This window comes from Malus domestica, chromosome 03, assembly GCF_042453785.1.
Source record: "Malus domestica chromosome 03, GDT2T_hap1".
Taxonomy (NCBI): domain Eukaryota; kingdom Viridiplantae; phylum Streptophyta; class Magnoliopsida; order Rosales; family Rosaceae; genus Malus; species Malus domestica.
In genome coordinates this window covers 1,536,157-1,561,540 of record NC_091663.1, presented here as the reverse complement: position 1 = coordinate 1,561,540, position 25,384 = coordinate 1,536,157, and the positions used below count along the sequence as shown (strand labels likewise).

The window sequence follows — 25,384 nt, the reverse complement described above, 5'->3', positions numbered from 1 at the left end:
TGGGCAATACAATTTTATATGCTACCATGAGTTCATGCTTGGAATATCGGTGTATTTTGTAGGTTTATGGATCCAATCACAACTGGTGACTATCCTCAGAGCATGCGAACATATGTTGGATCAAGATTACCTCAATTCACAAAAGAACAGTTCGATTCTCTAAACGGGTCATATGATTTTATAGGAATCAATTACTACACTGCTAGATATGCAAGCAATCCACTAAAGAATTCATCTGACCCTGAAAGCTACATAAATGATCCTCATGTCAATGAGACAACTGACTACAAATTAAAAACTTATTTCAAGCAATTAATTAAGGTCTTAGAATAGTTAGATTCTAATATTTGGGTATATTATGACAGTTGCGGTTAATGGAAAGCCCATTGGTCCCCGGGTATACATCCAATTTGAACTTAAATTTTTTAGAATTTGGAGGATTAATATGTATATTTTCTTCATAAAAACATAACTCGTGATGAGAATTTCATTATCTTTAAATGATCTTGTAGGCTGTTTCAGATTGGTTATACATTTATCCAAAAGGAATTCATGATCTTATAATTTACCAAGAAAAAGTATAATGATCCATCCGTTTACATTACTGAAAATGGTAAGCATTAATACCTTCATCCTTACAGTCCCTTTAAGGGAAGGGATCCCCATTTAAAAAAAAAAATGGGGACACCCTCTTGACTGTTAGATTTGGCTTTAATGAAATTTTGTGGTTGAGATTAAATCACAGGCCATAAAATTTCATTAAAGTCAAATCTAACAAGTTAAGAGGATGTCCCCATTTAAAAAAAAAAATAGGGATCACTTCCCTCAAAGGCTTCCTTCATCCTTAATTGATTGCATCATCAATGTTTCACATGTGTATATATAAGTAAATTTAGGTGTTTTAAAGTCTAAACTCAAAACTAAATGCAAATTTATTTATTTATAGATAAAATTATCAACGCAAATGATAATTTATTATGTTGCAGGTGTCGATGAGTTCAATAATCGCAGCTTATCACTTGAGCAAGCCTTTAAAGATACCATAAGAGTCAACTACCATCGTGACCACCTTTGTCACCTTAAAGCAGCAATTCAGTTAGTACTTGTTAAGGAATTAGATAAGGATACATATTATATACATGAATATGCCTTCTTACATTTTTTTTATAGTTATCCCAATGCACTTTGTTTTCTATGTGTGTACGCAGATCGGGTGCTAAAGTAAAGGGGTACTTTACATGGTTGATACTGGATAACTTTGAATGGGCAAAGGGATATAGTAGTCGATTTGGTCTCAACTATGTGGACTATGAAGGTGGACTAACAAGGTACCCAAAATGCTCAGCGAAATGGTTCAAAACTTTCTTGAAAAAAAACCAAAAAAATGCAAAAGATATTCAAGTATATGTGGATGATAATGCTGAGGACATCAATCTTGTGTATCAAATTTGAATCCCAAGAATAAAGTACAAGAATCCACCAGAATCATAGGGCAAATTGTTTTTTATTCAAGTTTTAGTTATTTGTTTGACTCATTCTGAGGTGGCTTTTTAGTTTTACTTTTGCTTTATGGTGTTGGTGTATCCAAGCCTGTTGGATTTTACGACAAAGTTGTTTTCGTCCTTTGTGAATTTGGTTGGAAAAATACCTTATTATTTAAATTTTTTTTTTTGAAAGACTTATTTAAATGTTGTTTATGTACTCCCTCCTGCATTTGTATTGGGCTTTTGTGGCTTTTGGCTGACCCTTTGTTTGTAAATCCAATTTCTTATTAGTTATAATAAAAGTAATTGCAAATTTGAGTTATTTCTTTGAAGCTAAATTGTTTTTAGGAGAAATTAGGTTCTCATCATTCCCTTTAATACTTCATTGATTAAAATTATATTCCTTTTCAATTTTTGATCAAGGTCCTTGGGTATTAATAACATCATTAATTATTTTAATTAAAATATTTTTTATTTTTAAATATATTTATTTAATGTTAAAAATGTTACAATTAGTATATTTATATTTATGACTGTTGTAGGCCTATTTGATTGAACGATCTAGGATTTAGAGAGAGAGAGGGGGCAGGCCACTATTAGAGAGAAGAGAGATTTATTTAATTGTGAGGTGTGTTTAATTCACCCCATTGTGCCTTTATTTATAGTAGTAGGAAGGGTAAAACCTTTCCCTTTAGGATTACACCATTTAATAGGTAATCTAGTCCTAATAGGAATATAAGATACTTTCCTAGATTCCCTAGGATTTACACAATCACATTCCTATTCTAAATATGACTGCAACACTCCCCCTGAGTGTGTAAATACTCAACAAACCATCGCATCAGATCTTGAGCAGATAAGGTAGAATAGTTGATGAAGTCATCAACACAACGGGTGATCGCGAATCTCAAATTTAAGTGAAGTATACATATGTAGTAAAACTTACAAAACCTCGACATGGTAAAACCCAAGGCATAGGGGAAAACGCATAGACTAAGAAGAAAAGTGAGAAGTATGCATAATGTCTAAAACGAACGTCAAACTGGACGAAGGTAGTAAACTCAACGGACTATGATCATCCCAAGATGGGTGCCTCATTAAAACCTAGTTAGGAAGCAAAAACCCAATGGAAAAGTGCTCCTAATCGTAGGAAAAAAGTGCATTAAGATCATGTGAGTATGCTTCTAGATACTCCCCCTGAGTTAGACATAACTTCTAAATAAGAGAACTACAAGCGATTCAACTCAGATAATTTACGCATACTGATTCCTTGGACGAGCTTCTAAAATGTAGACTTGGGCAATGACTTGGTAAAGAGATCGGCCAGGTTATCCTAGGAACGGATTTTCTTGACTTCAATGTTCTGATGCTGCTGTTGCTGGTGTGAGTAAAAGAACTTCGGCGCTATGTGCTTGGTCTTGTCTCCCTTGATGTATCCCTTCTTCAGCTGCTCGATACATGCTGCATTGTCTTCAAAGATCGTCGTAGGAAGGTCAACGACTAATGTAAGACCACTAGTGTTTCGAATATGTTCCATAACTTCTCTCAGCCAAAACCACTCACGCGATGCTTCATGCAAGGCGAGAATCTCAACATGGTTAGATGAAGTCGCAACTAGCATTTGCTTGGTAGACCTCCAAGATATAGCGGTGTCTACAACGGTAAAGACATAACTAGTTTGAGAACGTGCTCTATGTGGGTCAAACAGATATCCAGCATATGCGTAACCAACAAGGTGAAAATCAATCTGAGGGCCATAGGGGGCGGCAACACTTGGAGATTCGCGGGTATAGAACAAACCCAAATCCGTAGTACCTTTGAGGTAGCGAAAAATGTCTTTAACATCATTCCAGTGCCTGTGTGTGGGCGCATTGCTATATCTAGCCAATAAATTCACAACGAAGGAGATGTCGGGTCTAGTGCACTGAGCCAAGTACAATAAAGCCCCAATTGCTCTTAGGTAAGGAACTTCGGGTTTCAAAATCTTTTCCTCATCCTTCTTTGGACGGAAAGGATCTCGTTTAGCATCTAGAGTCCGAACGACCATGGGTGTACTCGAAGGCTTTGCTTTATCCTCATTAAAACGTCACAACACCTTTTGGTTGTAATTCAATTGATGTACTAGGATTCTATTCGAACAATGCTTGATCTCCAGGCCGAGACGTTATCGAGTTTTCCCAAGATCCTTCATCTCAAATTCCGATTTCAAGTGTGTAGCAATTTCCTCAAGCTCTGCGGGAGTTCCAATGAGGTTCATGTCATCGACATAAACTGCAACGATTGCAAATCTAGAATGTGACTTCTTTATGAACATGCATGGGCATAGTTCGTTATTCAATTGATGTACTAGGATTCCATTCGAACAATGCTTGATCTCCAGGCCGAGACGTTATCGAGTTTTCCCAAGATCCTTCATCTCAAATTCCGATTTCAAGTGTGTAGCAATTTCCTCAAGCTCTGCGGGAGTTCCAATGAGGTTCATGTCATCGACATAAATTGCAACGATTGCAAATCTGGAATGTGACTTCTTTATAAACACGCATGGGCATAGTTCGTTATTCACATAACCCTGACTTGTCAAATATTCACTCAAACGGTTATACCACATCCTTTTTTAAAACTTATATGGGTACATTCTTTTTTATTTGATGTTAATTTTTTGGTTAATTTTGATGAATGTACCCATGTTTACACACACACACACACACAATAGTATATTTAAATTTTAATATTTTTAATCCCACAAATTATGGTTTTTTTATTTAAAATCTCATTTATATAAACAACTAAAAATTTTAATTTTTAATTTAAAAAATATAGTAACGTACATAGAAATAAATTATCACATTAATTTCAGGGATTTCAATCAAAGATTGAAAATCAACAATGTTTCAATAAAAGAATATTCATAGACAGGGACCGCATCCAAAGTCTCCCTTGTTTTTACCTTCAACTATTCGGCAATATGAGAAGTATCTCAATCTCTTATAAGTTCTTATAAGGTTTCTCATTTCATTGATATGGCACTCTTTTACCTTTACATTCTCACACATTGTCTTATGTGTGGCGAATTTTCAAGTCAACCATATGAACAACATGAAGTTGGGTGGGAGCAAGTGGAGCTTCAGACGTGAGTTAACATACTTAGATACCATGAAGAAGGTTGAGGTTCCAACATGAAACCAATAAGTCATTAATTACAAGGTTTCTCCTTTCACTAATGTGAGACTCTTTTACATTCACATCCTCACAAACCCATCCTAAAAATTTTCAAAGAAATATTTTTTATCACCACCCTAGTGATTAGCGTTAGATAAGTCTACTAGTTAGACTAAATCAAATTCATCTAACAGTAATCAATGAGATGGTGAAATCTTTAATTAAGAAAATTTCCTTTTGTTACTTGATAACTCATTATATACTTTTCTTTGCCCTAAAATATTTTTGAACGTATCTGGTGGGATCTATTGCAAATTTGGCTACTATCTCATTTATTATTTTAAATTTACAAATTGGTTGCCATGTATAATGTGATGGGAGAAATTTTTCAATGTACGCATCATAATTAAGTACAGGGACATTGAGAAATATACACTAAAAAATGTTACATATCAACAATGGCGTTTACTGGCATTTTAATGCATGGTCTACCATCTTGTGATGGGTGGGAGTGATAGGTCAATTTTATTTTTGGGAAATTAACACAAATGGGCTATTTTCTTAATTTTGGGATAAAATAGGAATTTTTTTTTCTTTTTGATATGCACAAAACATGCACACGATATACACAACAATATGACAAAAATAAGATTTCCTAAAACTTGAAATGACCAAATTTCCCTCCCTTATAAATGGGTTGTTGCGAAGACTCATTCAACATTTTCCATCTTGATTGATTTTGTGTAAAGTGGGTTGGCATGGTCCGCATGGACCTAATATAACGGTCTATTGACCTAAAGTTCGGCAAAACTGGTTAACCGATGAAGTTTAATTAGTCCTGACGTAATTTGACTCATGATAATTTCAAACTTGTGGACGTACCTATACCTATAAAAAAGTGGTAAAGGAATTGGGCTGGCTGGGCTGGACTTACCAATAATTTTGCATGCATTAAGGTTTGGGGATCCCTACACTAGGAGCTAGTAGATACTCCTTAAAGTCACTCCAGCTTCCTCGGTATCATGACAAAAACGCTATAACACATCTGAAACACTAAGGCAAAGATCAAATTGACCTTAGGTACTGGTTAATAACCATAGTAGTTGGTTAGTCGGTTATACAGTTGAAATAGTTGGTTAGACAGTTGTAAGGTTGTTAAGTAGGATTGGGTTGTTAGAAAGATAAAAGAATATAAGAAGGGTAGTGTTGTACTTTTGTAATGGTAAGTTTTCTCTACATAAACGAAATGTGTAAGGCATTTGGGTTGATCTTTTCATCTTCCAAAACATATATTGAAGAGTTCATCATTCTCTATAGCTTCTTTCTTTCTCCAGTTTTCACAAGCTATTCTTTTCTTTCTCTTTGTTAATATGGTATCATCGCCGGTGTGCGTTAGTCACTGATTGTGATCCTGGTGTGCTCCGCTGCTGTTCGTTGCTTCATTGGGGGTTCGGTTTGGTGGCTGTTCGTTGCTTCATTGGTGTGCGATTGGAGCAAGATTGGTTTTCTGTTCGATTCCGGCTCAGGTGGTTTCTGATTTTTTAGTTTCTTCAGTTTAAGCAGAGTACTGATTTGATAGAGTTGGGTTCTTTTGTTGATTTGTATATGTTGATTTGCTGCGATAATTAGAAAGCATTGTTTTTGCTGGAAGTGTCATTCTTTCATGCGTTCAAGAAGGTGTCATTCCTTCTAAGTCAAGAAGTTTTGCTGGAAATGTCATTCTTTCATGCGTTCAAGAAGGTGTCATTCCTTCTAAGTCAAGAAGTTGTGTGTTCAAGAAAGTGTTAGTCTTTCTTCTCAGAGTGTCAGTCTCTGTGCATAATCTCAATTGGTAATTCGTTGTTATTGCTTGAAGATAATCATGGGTAGTCCAACTTTTAAAGTCGATGGAATTCTGGGTATGCTTACTATCAAACTAAGAGATGATAATTTTGCCAAATGGGCATTTCAATTTCAGTCTGTTTTGAGGGGGTATAAATTGTTTGGTCATTTCGATGGCACAACTGTGTGTCCATCAAAGTATGTGGTTAATCCAAAAGCTGGGGTTACAAAGGAGATTACTGAGGCGTTTATGGATTGGGAGTCTACAGATATGGCGTTGCTTAGTTTACTTCTTGCCACTTTAACTGATGATGCGATGGAGTATGTTCTTGGGTGTAGGACTGCTCATGAGGCGTGGGTCAATTTGGTTGATAGATATGCATCTGTTTCTAAGTCTCGGGTCAACCATCTCAAAACTGAGTTACATACCATTCAAAAAGGGTCTGATACAATTGATAAGTATCTCTTGAAGTTGAAAGGTATTAGGGATCAACTCACTGCTGCAGGTGAATCTGTATCTGACAATGATGTCATAATTGCTGGGCTTGCTGGGTTGCCAAAGGAATATGGGACTATTCGTACATTCATTTTGGCCAGAGAGTCATCTATTTCCTTAAAAGAATTTCGAGCACAACTATTGGGGGCAGAAAGGGAGATTGAAGGAGAGATTAATACTTTGTCTCAGAATTTGTCTGCGTTATATGTTCAAGGTTCGAGTTTAAGCACTGGTTCAAGTTCCGCTTCATCTTCCAATTCTCAGGCTCATAATCACATTCCTGCCAGTACTGCGGGAACAATTACTGCGGTGCCATATGGTTCTACTTCTTAGGGTCCCCAAACTGCAGTACATCAGTCTTTGCCTTTGCCACCATTTCAATATCCTGTTTATCCTGTTCCTTCACAGTATCCAGCAGGATATCTTCCACCATCACAATCTCTTATGTATCCTGGTGAGTCGTATGGATATGGTTTTATTGGTCATCCTAGTGATCCAAATACTCATGCTGCACAGCTTAATGTGGGAGCTCAATTTGGGCCTCGAGGATCACATGGGGGTCAATACAGAGGCAATAATTACAGGAATAATAACACTTTCAGGGGACGAGGATATGGTTCCAGCAACTCACGGCCAAATGGTAATAATTCTTGGTCTGGGAGTACTTCTACAAGGACAAATGCTGTGATAGAATGTCAAATTTGTAACAAAAGGGGACATACTGCAGCCAATTGTTATCAGAGGAACATCAATGCTTCTACTTCAAACTATGTTGTTGAATGCCAAATCTGTGGCAAGAGAGGACATTCAGCACTTGATTGTTATCAACGAAGCAATTATTCATATCAAGGGCAGCTTCCACCCTCATCATTGTCTGCAATGCAGGCTCAACAAACCACACCATTTGTTCCTCAAGATGCCTGGATTGTTGATTCCGGTGCATCTCATCATATGACAGCTGATGTTAATTCCTTGAATCATGTCACACCTTTTGAGGGTTCTGACAAAATCACCATTGGTAATGGTACTGATCTATCAATCCAAAATATTGGGTCAACTACTTTACAAACTAACAATCACTCTCTTATTCTCAACAAAGTGTTACATGTTCCACATATTGCACGAAGTCTTTTATCTGTGAAACAACTCTGTGCTGACAATAAGAGCTGGTTTATATGTGATGAATCTGAATTCTTTGTGCAAGACAAGAAGACAAGGGAAATAGTGTATCAAGGAAAGAGTAAGCCTGAAGAATTGTTCCAGATTCCGGTTGTGCAAAGGCAGAAAGGAGTACAGTCGATTACAAGTAGTCCAGTTGCTTATGTGGGTAAAGCTATCAAATGTGATACATGGCATCAGAGATTAGGGCATCCTACTCCTGAAATCATGAATTGTATGTTACAAAAGTCGAATATTGTGGCTGATAGAGATAGTAAGTCTAGTGTTTGTGTGTCTTGTATTCAGGGGAAAATGTCTAGAACTCCATTTCCAATTAGATCAGTTACTTATACTTCTCCATTTGAAAAAATCCACTCGGATGTTTGGGGTCCTTCTCCTGTGAAGTCCTTAGAAGGTTATAGGTACTATGTAACTCTAATTGATGAATATACCAGATATGTGTGGATTTTTCCGATGAGTAATAAATCAGATGTATTTCAAATCTTTGTGAGATTTTATAATTTTGTCCTTACTCAATTTGGGGTGCACATAAAAGGTTTGCAAACAGATGGTGGAGGAGAGTATGTTAGTAAAGCTTTTACTTATTTTCTAGCTAGCAAGGGTATAAGTTCATTCATTTCTTGTCCATACACTCCACAACAGAATGGAGTGGCAGAAAGGAAACATCGCCATATAGTTGAAACTGCAATCACACTTCTCAATGCTGCTGGTTTAACTTCTGAGTTTTGGTATTTTGCATGTGCACACTCTGTCTTCTTGATTAACAGAATGCCATGTAAGATTCTTTCTTTGTCCTCGCCTTATCAACTGCTATATAGGAAAATCCCTGATGTACACTCACTCAAGATTTTCGGATCAGCTGTGTTTCCTTGGTTAAGACCATATGCAGCAAATAAATTGCAAGCCAGATCTGCTATGTGTATATTTTTGGGCTATTCTATGGGGTATAAAGGAGTTATCTGTTTTAATATGCAAACTCGGAAGTGTATTATATCTCGACATGTTGTGTTTGATGAATCATGTTTTCCTGGGAGATTACCTAAGGCAGTTCAGTCAGGTGGGGTACAAAGTCATGAATCACAGAGATGTACACCAGTGATTATACCAGTTCCTTTATATCACCGAGAGCATATCAATAGTCCAATGCATGAGTCTCAGGTGCTTGCACAAGATTCTAGTTCAGCTGAGGTAAATGTAAATCGACATCAGTCTCCATCTATCTCCCACAATGATACTGCAGTTGTCTCGGATTCTCAGGCAATTGAATCACCATCAACACCAGGCTTTACTCTTTCCTCTCACACTGTTACACTTCCCTTGCTTCCTGTCATTGATCCTGCTCAGTTACAGGTAGTTCTACCTTTTGATGTTTCCTCTTCATCTAGTGCATCAGATAATGTTCCAATACGTTCTCATGGGATGCAGACTCGGTTACAAACAGGTGCAATCACAAGACAAAGTTATTCTAACTATCTAGCCTTCCTACCTGAGTTGTCTTCCTTACAACTACTGGATGGTAGTTCTGATAATCAATGTTTACATCCATGTCATGCTGGTTTCTCATTTCTGGCTCATGTCTCCGATCATGAAGAACCAAAAACTTTCAAAGGTGCTGCCAGTAAGAAAGAATGGCAGATTGCTATGCAGGAGGAATTTGATGCTCTCAAAGCTCAGGGAACTTGGATTTTAGTTCCACCTCCATCACATCGAATGATAGTTGGTAGTAAGTGGGTTTATAAGATCAAGAAGAATCCTGATGGGTCTATTTCCAGATTCAAAGCCCGATTCGTTGCCCAGGGCTTTACACAAGAACATGGTCTTGACTACTCTGAAACTTTTAGTCCTGTTGTTAGACATACTACAGTCAGGATTATACTTGCACTTGCTGCTCAGTTTGGTTGGTCTTTGCGCCAATTGGACGTCAAAAATGCTTTTTTACATGGTGAATTAGAAGAAGAGGTTTATATGCAGCAACCCCAAGGTTTTGTTGATCAGGAACATCCAACTCATGTTTGCAAATTAGTGAAATCTCTCTATGGTTTAAAACAGGCTCCTAGGGCTTGGAATTCTAAGTTTACAAGCTATCTTCCAGCCCTTGGGTTTACACCTTCTCTTTCTGATTCAAGTCTATTTGTCAAGACTGATAATGAAGATATTATTTTGTTGCTGTTGTATGTGGATGATATCATCCTTACTGGTTCCAATTCCATAAAGGTACAAGGCATAATCAACAACTTGGCAGCAGTGTTTGATCTTAAAGATATGGGGCGTTTAAGCTATTTCTTGGGTTTGCATATTCATTACAATGATGATGGGTCTCTGTTTATTAACCAATCCAAGTATGCCACAGAATTGTTGAAAAAGGCAGGCATGGACTCTTGTAAGCCCACATCTACTCCTTTCAAGCCACACACACAGATTCTTGCTGGTGAAGGTACATTGTTATCTGATCCAAGTCAATATCGAAGTATTGTTGGTGCCCTTCAGTATTTGACTTTCACAAGGCCTGATCTTGCTTATTCAGTGAATATGGTGTGTCAATTTATGACAGCACCAACTGATGCCCATTTTCATCTGGTCAAAAGAATCCTCCGTTATATTCAGGGAACCATCAGCTATGGTTTATGCTATACTAAAAGTGACAATTTCCACATCAATGCCTATTCAGACTCTGATTGGGCTGCAGACATTACTACTCGACGATCACTTTCCGGGTTTGTGGTCTATATTGGCTCTAATCCTGTTTCATGGCAATCCAAGAAGCAATCTACAGTATCCCGCAGTTCTACTGAAGCTGAGTACAAAGCTTTGGCACACTGTGCAGCTGATGTGTCATGGATTCGATCTGTGTTCAAAGATATTCATCAGTTTCTTCCTCGTCCTCCTGCTCTTCACTGTGATAATCTGTCAGCCCTTGCCTTAAGTTCTAATCCGGTGTTTCATTCTAAAATCAAACACCTTGATACAGATTACCATTTTGTTAGAGAAAAGGTCCAAAAAGGTGACATCAGTGTTCATTACATTCCAACAGATGATCAGGTTGCTGATGTATTCACCAAGGGCTTACATAGTCCTGTTTTCTTGAAGCATTGCCGGTTTCTTGGTTTGGGATTGTCACCGATTGTTCAGCAAACTAAGCTCGGTTGCTCCATGCTTAGTTTGAGGGGGGAGTAATAACCATAGTAGTTGGTTAGTCGGTTATACAGTTGAAATAGTTGGTTAGACAGTTGTAAGGTTGTTAAGTAGGATTGGGTTGTTAGAAAGATAAAAGAATATAAGAAGGGTAGTATTGTACTTTTGTAATGGTAAGTTTTCTCTACATAAACGAAATGTGTAAGGCATTTGGGTTGATCTTTTCATCTTCCAAAACATATATTGAAGAGTTCATCATTCTCTGTAGCTTCTTTCTTTCTCCAGTTTTCACAAGCTATTCTTTTCTTTCTCTTTGTTAATACTGGTAAATAAACTCAGGAAAAAGATATACGTAATGCCTTCTTTTAATCAGATCGTTAATTAGTATGTCAAGTGATCCCATAGCAAATGCGAATCCATCTCTTTATGAGACCCACCGCTTTCAGAACCAAAAAGATCTAACTGTACATTTCATCATTCACGTCGACAAGTGACCTGTGCCTTTCTGGAGAACCGGTGGTGACACGGGACTACTAAATCATGCTGTCGGCAGTGATGCAACAGTGGTGCAGCGACTGGGATTCGTTGGGGTTGTATTGATGAGTGATCTGTTTTCGTTTCAGGAGGAGGAGGTGGTGGAGGACGGAGAGAGAGAGAGAGAGAGAGAGAGAGAGAGAGAGAGAATATACACTTGATACTCCACACTAGTTTTTGACTCGTCCCTAGGGTTTAGGCCTGAGAGAATATACACTTGATACTCCACATTAGTTTTTGACTCGTCCCTAGGGTTTAGGCCTGAGAGAATATACACTTGATACTCCACATTAGTTTTTGACTCGTCCCTAGGGTTTAGGCCTGGTTTGAACGAGAATATACACTTGATACTCCACATTAGTTTTTGACTCGTCCCTAGGGTTTAGGCTTGGTTTGAACGAATAATAAGTCAATGCATGCATGCTTGCTTCAATCAATGAAGAAGATGAGGAATATTAAGAAGATATTGTTCATGGTTGTGTGTATAAGGAAAATCAAATCCTTTTTACAAATTAGGAGAGAAAAAACCCTTAATTACTAATCAATGGATAGAATGTTGCATAGAGTAGATGATATTATATATTGACTTGAAACAAGGGTTAGAAATATGCGTATTGTCAGCTAGCTAAGCAAATCCTAGAAGAATTATGATCAAATGACAACCGGAGTTCCCTCTAGCTAGAGACCTTTGTAAGTTATCTTTATTCAAACTAGTATTTGCTTACACACTTTGTGTATATGAACACATTTTTTTAGAAAATGAGAAGGAGAGAGGGAGAGAGGGAGAGAGGGAGAGAGGGAGAGAGAGAGAGAGAACGTGGGGGGAGTGAGAGGTTTTTGTTTTGGTTCTTTTTTATTTTTATTTTTTTAATATTGAAGGTATTTTAACATCATCTGTAGATGAGGTTTCAATAAAAAAACAATAAAATTTGGACATGTGAAATTACATTATTACCCATCATTTTTTTTTGTGTGATAGAAGACTAATTTGTTTTTTCATCATCTTTTAGTTGATTAAGAGGTTTTTAATCATTAGTAGAGATTACTTTGTCAAATTTTTGTCCAAGCAGCCAGGTAAGCATAAAACTTGGTCACTCACATTTGCCACGTCTAACATTTAATGGAGAAGCAAATGGTGGATTGTGCTAGTGATTAAAGTATGAATGTTCAACTCATTGCGTTGGGGTTCAAACTTTTCCTCTTTTTCTTGGTGTAAATTAAAGTATTAATAATGTTTGTACTAAAAAATATATAATGAAAAGTAATGAAAAGATAAAACTCACTTGTATCATAGAGTTTTTTAGCAATTTGGCAAATTTTGTGTGTCCAAATAACATTATTATTTAGTAAATGATTATGCTTTCTTAGGATTGGGTTATGGCTTGGCTTGGGATGGGGAGATACCGGCGAAAGGACGTGTGATTGTGGGTAGGTGGTGACATTGAGTTGCTCGTGAGAGAACGTGTGAATGCGAATGGGTGGTGTCAGTCGATAAATGAGGAGATGGGATATGGGGATGGGCATAGGGATGGGGAGGAAACAAAATATATTGAACCGGATTCTGGTCGGATTTTTTTACGAGGATTTTGAAAATTTATGAATCGAGTCCGTTCATTTTACATTGTGCGATTATAAATCATTTTAAATTTTTTTATTTAAAATTTAATACAAACAGTACTTGACAAAAACGTTGTTCGATGAACGAACACGATTCATAGATATCCAAAATCCTCACAAAGATAATCCAGAGATGATCATGTTGGATTTGGGACGTTCATTTTTTGTTTTTAAATGTCTATTCTACCTTTTTTTCCTTTCATTCTCTTCCAACACTTCATAGTTTCTTACGCTTCTATTTTGACGAAAAAAATTTCAGTTTAATTGTCACATCATCATATAATATTTTTAAAAGAGTTTTAACAAAATACTCTCGATATTGTTCATTTTTAATGAAAAATCATATTTATACCTTTCTTGGTACTATTCACTGTACATTTAAAAATGACTTTTCATTAAAAGAGAATTTTTTTTGGATTTTTCGTTAATTTTTCTTACTTTTAATGTACTCATATTATAACTCGTCAACTTATGTATTAGTAATACACTCTAAGTCTATAAAAAAAAGTCACAAAATGCAAAATTATATGGACGTGGAGGGAAGATGAGTTTTTTTTTTTCCTATTGGATTGACAAAATGAAAAGGGAATATGAATAAATATAAAGAAAATACACATATATATATATATATTAATATACACATATATAGACAAGGTTAATATATCCTTGATACAGAGGTATGATAATAATGGACAAATACAAAATTATAACATGAACACGAAGAAACTCCATTCTATTTTAGGTTAATGTGTAGTCGCATTTGAAGATTTGGATGACTTGCTAGTTGCTAACTACAAAGTATATAAAAGGAAAAAGTTTGATTATTTGCTACCTTTTTTTCCTCTCATAGTAATCGTCTTTAAGCGTACCTGCACTCATTTCTCCTAATTGTAAGATTGAATTAGGATTGGCTTCTCTAAAAAATAATAATAAGCTTTAGGTTTTTGGCCCAGATAACCGAGTCCTTCATATATTTCCCGAAACAACCGACTAACATTATCCGAACACTATATGCTTATATTTAATAAGATTTTTAGTTTACCAATGTTTCCAGATTAAATATTACCCATTGCTCTACGTTTTGGTTACAGAAATTTTACTCCATCTATTAATATAAGTCACGCGTAGTAGTACGCTCAATGAGGCGTTACATTTAAAGCCCGGTTGTCTTCAGAAAATAATAGAAGAAAAAAAGAAAGAGAAAAGTTGTTATTTATTATTCTAACTTGTACAGTTGTACGTACGTACTCTATATAATCGGCGCCATGCAGCATGGTAGGAAGACACGCAAGAAACACTCACAGTTAACTATGGCAATGCAGTATCGTTCTTTGCTTTTGTGTATGGCACTACTCATTGGTTTCGCATCGACAAAAACCAATGCTGCCGATACTGATCGACCAGTTAAATGTGGTTTGCTTCACAGGAAAAGCTTTGATTTTCTTGAACCAGAGTTCCTATTTGGTGCAGCTTCCGCATCTTATCAGGCTAGTCCCTTCTAGGACTTAGCTAACTAAATACACTTTAATTTGTTTTAATCTGTAATTTCGTATAGTTACTTAGGTTTAGTTTAATTTCAACGTCAAATCAATCAGGATCCCTGCATGGATATATTGATACATATTCATTTTGTATGTACTCTTAAATATTTTGTATACGTACATTTCAGGTAGAAGGTGCTTGGAATGAACATGGCAGAGGACCAAGCATATGGGATAACTACACCCACCAATATCCAGGTCTGTTTAATCATATCACTTAGCTAAAATGTGTTATTGACACTTGGCTAAGCCATTCTTTTGTTTCTCAACGGGATCTCAACTTTTCTTTTAATACAATGATGTTTAATCAATCACCATTACGTGAATCAAATATAAGGTATCTCCCTCAAAAGTAAAGTGAAAATCATTATATGCATACACATGCATATTTAAATAGTTTCACAAGATTTTTTACTTACTTTGTAGATAATAAAAATTAATTCGGTTAATTAATTGCAGAAAGGATCGTTAATCGAAGCAATGGAGACATCGCTATTGATCAATATCACCGTTACAAGGTTCCAATGTCACAAAATTTTATTTCATACATCCTTTGTTCTTGAAGTTGATCATGATCATGATCAGCACAACGTATATACACACTAAGTTTTGGATCCTTAAGAAAACATGAGACATATTGAAGACAAGACCTTTACTTTCAGCTTCTTTCATATGATAATGCATGCCTTTTGTGCCATTATAGGAAGATGTGGGCATCATGAAGAATATGGGGATGGATTCTTATAGGTTCTCTATCTCATGGTCGAGATTGTTACCAAGTAATGTTGACGATTCAATCCATATATTTGATTGGGACCAATTAGTTTATAGTTTAACATGTTCTACTTAATTTAATTTCTACTTGTTGATAGGTATTCACTTATTTAATAGTTTTGCTCGAATTATTAGATGGAAAGCTAAGCGGGGGAGTTAACATGGAAGGAATCAAATACTACAACAATCTAATCGATGAACTCCTACGCAGTGGTGATGTTTTTATCTTATCACATATATAACATCATTACATTAATATATCATGAGATCTACATGCGCACTCATAAAACAACATTTAATCAGTAAACATATAAAATTTTAATTTTCTGATTGATCCTGCTATATATAGGTCTAACGCCATTCGTGACACTTTTTCACTGGGATATTCCCCAAGCTTTAGTTGACGAGTATGGTGGTTTATTAAGTCCTCGTATTGTGTAAGTGAAGAAATTTTATCCTCCCAATAATATTGATTATTCACTTAAGTAAATACTAGTAACAAATGCATTTTGAAATGTGTATATATAGGGATCACTTTAAGGATTATGCAGATCTTTGTTTTATGCATTTTGGTGATCGAGTAAAGCACTGGCTCACTTTGAATGAGCCATTTACTGTAAGTAACCATGGTTATGCAATCGGGACTCACGCACCGGGACGATGCTCTACTTGGCAAAAACTGAACTGCATTGGTGGAAATTCAGCTGTTGAACCATATTTGGTGACACACCACCAACTCCTTTCTCATGCAGCCACTGTGAAGTTGTACAAGACTAAATACCAGGTCTAATTAATTATTTATTTGGGACTGAATATTTGGTTCTTAATTAAAAATTCTATTTGAGGCATTAGTAGTATTTTGTTACAATAAATTAGGAATACTTGGCATATTGAGATAAACAACGGTGATATTTTTGTCTACCTCTTAATATATATTCTTGAACTTTCTTATGTAGGCATATCAAAATGGTGCGATCGGATTAGCAGTAGTGACACACTGGTTTGAGCCTGCTTCGAAGGCAAAAAAAGATATAGATGCCGCAAATCGAGCTTTGGATTTTATGTTTGGATGGTAAATATATTATTGAAATATACATATATATATATATATCACCTAGTATTTTTCAATCGGATGTATCAACTAGTTAAATATTTTATGTATAAATACTTTATCTTTTTTTATACAAAATTAAAAAATATATATAGTTAGCAAGACATTATATGCTACCATGAGTTTATGCTTGGAATATCTGTATATTTTGTAGGTTTATGGACCCAATCACAACTGGTGACTATCCCCGGAGCATGCGAACATATGTTGGATCACGATTACCTCAATTCACAAAAGAGCAGTCCGATTCTCTAAATGGGTCATATGATTTTATAGGAATCAATTACTACTCTGCTAGATATGCAAGCAATCCACTAGAGAATTCATCTGACCCTGAAAGCTATATAAATGATCCTCATGTTAATGCGACAAGTGAGTACAAATTAAAAACTTATTTCAAGCAATTAATTAAGTTCTCAGAATAATTAGATTCTAATATTTGTGTATATTATGACAGCTGAGGTTAATGGAAAACCCATTGGTCCACGGGTACACATCCAACTTGAACTTAAAAGTTTTTGGCATTTGGAGGATTAATATGTATTTTTTCTGCTTAAAAACATAACTCATGAGAATTTCAATTATCTTTAAATGGTCTTGTAGGCTGCTTCGGATTGGTTATACATTTATCCAAAAGGAATTCACGATCTTATGATTTATACCAAGGAAAAGTATAATGATCCAGCCATTTATATTACTGAAAATGGTAAGCAATACTTTCAAGCCTTAATTAATTACATTATCAAAGTTTCACATGTGTATACATAACTAAATCAGGTGCAGTCTAAACTCAAAAACTAAATGCAGATTTCATTTTAGAGAAAATTATCAACGCATATAATAATTCATTATGTTGCAGGCGTCGATGAGTTCACTAATAGCAGCTTATCACTCGAACAAGCCCTTAATGATACCATAAGAGTCAACTACTATCGTGACCACCTTTGTCACCTTCAAGCAGCAATTCAGTTAGTACCTTGTTTAGGAATTCAATAAGGCTATATATAGTGTTATACATACACACACACACACACACACACACACACATATATATATGCCTTCTTACAATTCTTTTTTATTTTATTTTACATTTAATTATCCGTATCAATGCATTTGGTTGCTTTGTTTTCTATATGTGTGTGCAGATCGGGTGCTAAAGTAAAAGGATACTTTGCATGGTCGATACTGGATAACTTTGAATGGGCAGAGGGATATCGTAGTCGATTTGGTCTTAACTATGTGGACTATGATGGTGCACTGACAAGGTACCCAAAACGCTCGGCGAACTGGTTCAAAACTTTCTTGAAGAAGAGCCAAAGAAATATGAAAAATATTCAAGTATCTGCGGATGATAATGATGAGGACATCAAACTTGTTTATCAAATTTGAATCCCAAATAATGAATAAAGTACAATGGATTTACCAGAGTCGTTGTGCGAGTTGTTTTTCGAGTTTTAGTTTTCTGTTTGACTCATAATGAGTCAGAATAAGTTGCAGCAACTCAGTATGAGTTTGTTGTCCCTCCTTGTAACTTTTTTATTTTTACTTTTGCTTTATGTTGTTGATGTATTCAAGCCTGTTGGATTTCATGACAAAGGTGTTTTCATCCTTTGTGAATTTGGTTGGGAAAATACCATCTATTATTTAAATGTTATTTATGTACTCCCTCCTGTATTTGTATTCGCCTTTGTGGCTTTTGGCTGGCCCTTTGTTTATGAATCCGATTTCTCATTATTTATAATAAAAATAAAAGAAAATTTGAGTTATTTCCTTGAAGCTAATTTTTTTCTTATCTTCAACTAATTGGAATTATGAGAAATTTTTCAACCTCTTTTAAGTCATTGCAAGGTTTTTTTTTTCTTTTACCAATGTTGGACTCTTTTATAATTACATCCTCACACCTTGCTCATGTGTGGTGATTTTCAACCCAAATACATGGACAACATGAAATGGGTGATGCGGAGCACGTGGGGCTTCAAACATGGGCAACCAGTTTTGATACCATGAAAAAAGTTGAAGTTCTACATAAAATTAATTGACAATATGGGGAATAGTCCAACTCTTATAAGCCCTTGCAAGGTTTCTTCTTTTATCGTAAAACTTTTTTACTTTCACATCCTCACCCCCATTGATTAGCGTTAGATAAGTTTGAATTTCGAGATTCGTCTAATAGATATATTAAATCAAACTCTTCTAATGATAATCAATGAGATGGTGAGATCTAAGCAAGCAAATTTCCTTTTCCAAAAAATATTTTTGAACATATATCTTTGGTGGGATTTAGTGCAAATTTGGCTACTATCTCATTTATTGGTTTAAATTTACAAATTGAGTGGGATATATAATAAGGTGTGAGAGATTTCTCAGTGCATGTGTCATAATTATGTAGAGGGACATTGAAAAATATACTTAACAATGGTACATATAAACTATATCGTTTGCTTGCATTTTAATGCATGGTCTACCATCTTGAGTTGGGTGGGAATGACAGGTCAGTTCAATTTTTTTCTTTTTTTGTTGCAAATATCATAACTGATCCTTCTCTGATAAATTAATATACATAACATATAGGCGCATTAATGTATATAAAGTTAAGTTAGACAAAAGGAAAGATACGTAAATATCTTACACATACAATCTAGGTGAATTAGTGAAACTGCAAATATATATAGGTACATTATTGAATCTGTAAAGTGTAGGTAAATTTGTATTTTCTTCACTGTTTATTCAAAACCTATGTGTTGCATGTTATGGGTTTTAATGTGATCAGCATCCCTGAGTTTTCAGTTTGAGAAAAATCAGTTTTGTGTCCGTGTGTTTTTAAAGATTTTTTTTTTAATTTCTAGTTTTTTTTTTCTACGTATAAATCAGAAATCTATTATAGAAATGTGCCTTGTGATTTCCGTAATCGGTTAATTTTTCAAAAAACATTTCATCCCATACATTCTACATGATCACCTTAGTATCTTGCAAATTTCAAGAAAAATCTAATTGACGGCCACGTTAGTGTTTTGCCCCTTCCACACTTGAAGACTGTAGTAGCAAAGCGAGTGGACAAAAATTGCCTTCTAGTATGTGTATCTAGTTGATGAGTTTTGTAAATCTTTCTATACTTATCTCTTAGTGTTTGTCCTAATTTGAGAACCCGTGGATTTTCTCAATGGTGGAATTTGCGTCAATAATTCCTACATTTGTTGTGCACATTTCGTTTATTTATTTATCTGCATATGTGTAGGGTATTTCTATGTGTTATGTATGTGGAAATAACTTGAGAATTAACATTTGACTTAGATTTTTGGGTACTTTATGTTAGGAATATATGAAGAATGTGATGGACTGGGTTGTTGACACTTGTCACAATCCTAGATTAGTTAGTTAGTTATAATAATTAGATTGGTGAGATTGTTGTATGGGGATAAAACTGAAGTTGTAGAGCAGAGTGCTTATTATTCAGATATAGGAATAAACAAAATACAGATTGTTCTCTCTCCCTCTGGTTTCTTTCTTCTATCTTCTTCTTCAACTATCTTAACATGGTATCAAGAGCCCTTAAAGCTTGATTAGCTTCTTCGATCCTTTCTTTTGCTTCCGCTACACAAAATTCTTTCTTCTTCTGTCTTGTGGGGTGTATCAAGATTACCCAGTTCTTCATGGTAACTTTGATGGGGCTTCAATCTTGACCTGTACCATTTATCGAGACATCTGTTGGTTCTTAGTTGCTGAGCACTGAGCAAGAAGTTTCAAGAACCAATTATAAAATCTAGACAGATTCCTCTTTGATACAATCTTTCATCTCTCTGTGATTTCTCTGTGATTTTTCTGTGATTTTCTGGGCATTTCTCTTCGTCCTCAGTTCTTCGATTCAGTTGGGTGGTTCTTGCACACCAAGTGTTTGTTTTTATTCCTCAGTGAAAATTCTTCACCATGGTTACTGCTTCTCAACTGCAAATCTTGCAGTCTCCGATTACTGGGTTGATCTCTTCTGTATCATCTTCTGTGTCGGTTAAGTTGGATGATTCCAACTATCTTCAATGGCATTTTCAGATGCAATTACTGCTTGAAGGTTATGGGATCATGGGCTTTGTTGATGGTTCGACTTGCTGCCCGTCTCAATTTTCGTCTATCTCTTCCAGTGATTCTGAAGCTTCATCAATGGGTGTTGGTTCAAGAATTGAGTCTAATGACTACAAAGCATGGAAAATGCACGATTATGCTCTGATGTTGCTCCTTACTGCAACACTTTCTTCATCCGCAATTTCCTATGTGATTGGTAGCACGAGCTCTCGAGAGATGTGGGTTCGTCTCCAAAACCATTTTTTCTTACCACGTACAAAAACCAGTATAATCAAGTTACATACTTATCTTTACAACATGAAGAAAGGATCAGATTCAATTTCCCAGTTTCTTAGAAGAATTAAAGAAGCAAGGGATAGACTTTCTGTTCTTGGTGTCACACTTGCTGATGAAGACTTTGTGCTCATTGCGTTGAATGACCTCCCTGCAACATACAACACATTTAAATGTGTAATCAGAGGGCGTGAGAGTGTTATTTCACTCGAGAACTTTCGTCAACAATTACTCTATGAGGAAGCCATTGTGGATTGTGCTTCTGTCACGAAATTTGGTGACTGTCAGACACAAGGTTCTTTCTTTCCTCTCTCTAGCTCTCAGTTACATGCTGGTTTCAATGATGGTTATCATGCTCAATACAATTTTAGTTCATGCCAATCACGCTTAGGTAATAATGTTGATGGTTATAATGGTATGTATAGAAATTTTCGATTCAAGAGTCGTGGTAAGGGGAGGTTCCATTACAATAATGGTGTAACCTATAAGTCTTTTCCTGACTGTTCACCTGGAATTCTTGGCTCCCCGCCATCTCCATATTTTAATTCTCCACCACCTGATTTTCCTACACATCAAATTTGTTCACAGAAGGATTATTTTGATGATGATTGTTATCCCAGACATAACGCTCAGTCTTCAGTTTCAACCCCTGAATCATGTCAAAGCACATTGGATCAACAATTCAAACTAGGTTGTCCAGTTATCCTGCAGAAACATGAAACACCTTTACACAGTAATTCTGATGTTGAAATTCATAGAGTTTATGATTGCAAGTCTAGTTCTCTCTCTGACTTCATTGTTTCAGAAGATGAAATGTTTTTAGATGATGCCAAAGACCAAGTTTTTGAATGTATTGACAACGAAGGTACATAATCTCAGTTGATTTCAATGGGTTTACAACCGTGTATTCAAGTGATATTTCCGGTTTTTAACTCTGACAACAAGATGGCCATTAGTGTTCCTGCTCAAATTGTTGCACTTGCACATGAGTTCAGAAGATTTTATTTATTCCAGTTATGCAATGGTGGACGTATATTCGATATTCAGTTAGGCTATCATATGAGAATTTGTGACAAGGGTGGGGGCACCAGGTCTACGTTGATTTGGCAAAAGGAAACATTAGTGTTGATTTGGCAAAAGGAATCATTAGTGTTGATTTGGCTACTATGGTAGACATGATATAGCAATAATATACAAGCTCAAGATGCTAGGAGGGTTTTCTTATTGCAGAGACTTTGTGCAGCAGCAACCTCACATCCAATTGCAAGGAATAATGCACTAATGATTCTTTGAGAACTTGACTGCTTCAACCTCATGATTGGATGCCCCAATCTTGAGTTTGAGGGGGAATGTTAGGAATATATGAAGAATGTGATGGACTGGGTTGTTGACACTTGTCACAATCCTAGATTAGTTAGTTAGTTATAATAATTAGATTGGTGAGATTGTTGTATGGGGATAAAACTGAAGTTGTAGAGCAGAGTGCTTATTATTCAGATATAGGAATAAACAAAATACAAATTGTTCTCTCTCCCTCTAGTTTCTTTCTTCTATCTTCTTCTTCAACCATCTTAACACTTTAACCAAGATCCAAATTTGAGTTCTTGTTGGATTTAGTCCAATTTTCTTACTTTTCAATTTTAATTAAGTTTCTTGATTATGCGTCTTTACGCAAAATTTTAATTTGAATATTTAAATGTGAAAATTAATTTAACCACTTTCATGAAAAATAGTTAAAAGAAAATTTATATGTCATCATAAGTTGATAAAATACATTTAACATATATAGAAGTACCTACAGAATAAACAAAAATTAATCTACGTATCATCCATAAAAATAGTTCAAAGAAATTTCATCTTCCATACATTTATAAATTCATACTATTGAGCGCATATATATATATATACCTGCAATATAGATCAGTTAACGTAGTTAACCATGGAGGAAGAAGAAAGAATTGTGAAAAAGGTGAGAAACAATATTTAATAAAATTGAGTAAAAGATAGACATATAGATAAGGGATGACATATATCACAAAGGGAAAAACCGATATGGATAATCAGTAAATGAATGTAATCCAACAAAGTGGACTAAACCAAATATTGACTCACAAAATTGGACTTATATGAAGTTTATTCTAGATTTTTAAGTTGAAACCTATTCAACCTCCGTCTCTAGATTAAACTAGTACCCATCTTAAAACTTTTGTATACAAATTTGAATGGAATTTTGGTTACAGAATTAAGTTTTATAGCAATTATGTAGATTAGAACAATGGGTTGGAAATGTGCTTAAACCTCTTGGGATACTGGTTCAAAAGTTACTGACAAATTGTGTCCCGATTATAGCTACCAATGTCATATGTATTGCCCTGAAAACGTTGTTTAATTAGAACCTCAAGTTGGCTTGTATTGTAAGTGAAGAAGACCGCAAGTCATAAAATATTGGCTTTTCATGTCTGCGGTTTTAATCTGTAATCATCTATGTTTTTTTTTTTTAACAAACGATAGTATTTACACTAAAATGGTGGAGAAGTGGATTAAGCCTTATAATGGGCTTCCCATAATAATCTGGTTCAACTTCAACTTTGGCCTTAATCAAACCTAAGACTTTTCATTTACAAGTGAAGATGAATACTACTAGATCGAGGTTGCTTTCTTATACGGTTCCAGCATGCCATTTTTTTTTTTTTTTAACAAACGATATTATGTACACTAAGGAAAGGGGATGGGCTTAGCCTCATAATGGGTTAGCAACAATGTGGTTCAAATTCGCCTTTGGCGATAATCAAACCTAAGATCTCTCACTTACTAATAAAGAGAAATATCACTAGTACTAAGTAGCAGCAGGCCGTTATTCTTTAATTGCTTACTTCTCTAGTTTTCAAATTTCTACTTCTTTTAGGGATATATAGGTTATTTCCTTCTTTATTACCTTTAGATCTTTGTAAATTTATTTATTTTAATTTTTTTTAGACAAATTTAATGATTGAATAAAATTGATGGAACTTTGCTTTTCTTTATGTTGTGTAATGCAACCAAACTCTAAATGTGATGCCTAGGGCTTTATAAGTTATTCCCATAAGCCCTATTGGTATGATGCTAGTATTTTTTGGAGAATAGAATCTCACATCCGTTATATGGCAAAATAATATACAATTAATATATGAGAGTTTTCACCATTAATATCACTAATGCTTTTTGTAATAAAACTCAACATTTAGTAATAGTTGGTTAAGTTAGGATAATATCGATGATAATGGTGGTGTGGACTATGCCGAACCAGATTTATTGGGCTCGAAATTGCCTCATTAAGTTGGGCTTTTCAAAAGTTGTGCTAGCTCCATCATAAGGATATTGAATAACTGGTTCCTTGAAAAGTTATGTTGGCTTTAGTCCCTGAATGATGATCGGGCTCTCAAAAAGTTATGTTTACTTCAATATAATGATTCGACCAGTTCCCGATGTGGAAATTGGGGACAGCTCGTGAGGAGGCGTGTTGGATAATAGACTCCCACATCGGTAATATGATAAAATAATATACAATTACCATATAAGCCCTCCTATCTATTATTACCGAGATCATTTGTGATAAAACTCAACACCTAATAATAAGGAATGTTAGTGATTGATTATTCTAGGATAATATTAATAATGTTAGGGCTAAATAGCCAAAATGATCCCTGACATTTGCATAACTCATCACTTTGGTCCCTAACATTTCAATTCAATAAAAGTGGTCTCTAAGATTGTCCACTATCTATCATTTTGGTACTTCCGTTAAAAACTCCGTTAAGTGTCCCGAAGCTCTTGGCCGGAAGTTTGGGCAATTTTCAAAACTTCGTAACTCAATCGTTTCTTAACCAAATTTGACCTATAATGTATCAAAATGAAGATAGGAAAGTGTAGAATAAGATTATACCTATTTGGAAGCCCAATAGCTGCCGAAGATAGCTGGAAAATAGCCTCAAAGTTGACTGGTCCGAGGGAAAACAGGAAAACTCACCAAAAACTGGGTAAACTTTAAACGTTCATAACTTCTTCAATACTCAACAAAATCAAGTGACTCAAAAATAAAAATCATACTTCTTGATGCGACAAAGAGAATGGTACTTTGGTAGATGGCTAAATCATGGTGGTTTGGCCGGAAAACGGCTCGAAAGTGGCTAACTCGAGACTAAGACAGCTA

At 35.4% G+C, this 25,384-nt stretch overlaps 2 protein-coding genes across 2 annotated transcripts; one reads left to right on the top strand and one right to left on the bottom strand.

Annotated features, from left to right (window-relative positions):
- Window positions 1–2,592: 2,592 nt before the first annotated feature.
- Window positions 2,593–3,531, bottom strand: LOC139194322 (secreted RxLR effector protein 161-like). Its single transcript, XM_070818629.1, has 2 exons — window positions 3,048–3,531; window positions 2,593–2,624 (listed from the first exon to the last, which is right to left on the bottom strand). The coding sequence occupies exons 1-2, from the start codon at window positions 3,529–3,531 to the stop codon at window positions 2,593–2,595; spliced, it is 516 nt and encodes a 171-aa protein (XP_070674730.1).
- Window positions 3,532–14,726: 11,195 nt separating this feature from the next.
- LOC103407561 (beta-glucosidase 24-like) lies at window positions 14,727–18,465 on the top strand. Its single transcript, XM_029099325.2, has 13 exons — window positions 14,727–14,909; window positions 15,092–15,161; window positions 15,423–15,481; window positions 15,667–15,742; window positions 15,873–15,950; window positions 16,087–16,174; window positions 16,266–16,521; window positions 16,694–16,809; window positions 17,003–17,220; window positions 17,306–17,337; window positions 17,452–17,554; window positions 17,708–17,816; window positions 17,994–18,465. The coding sequence occupies exons 1-13, from the start codon at window positions 14,733–14,735 to the stop codon at window positions 18,235–18,237; spliced, it is 1,626 nt and encodes a 541-aa protein (XP_028955158.2). The 5' UTR covers window positions 14,727–14,732; the 3' UTR covers window positions 18,238–18,465.
- The last annotated feature ends 6,919 nt before the right edge of the window (window positions 18,466–25,384 follow it).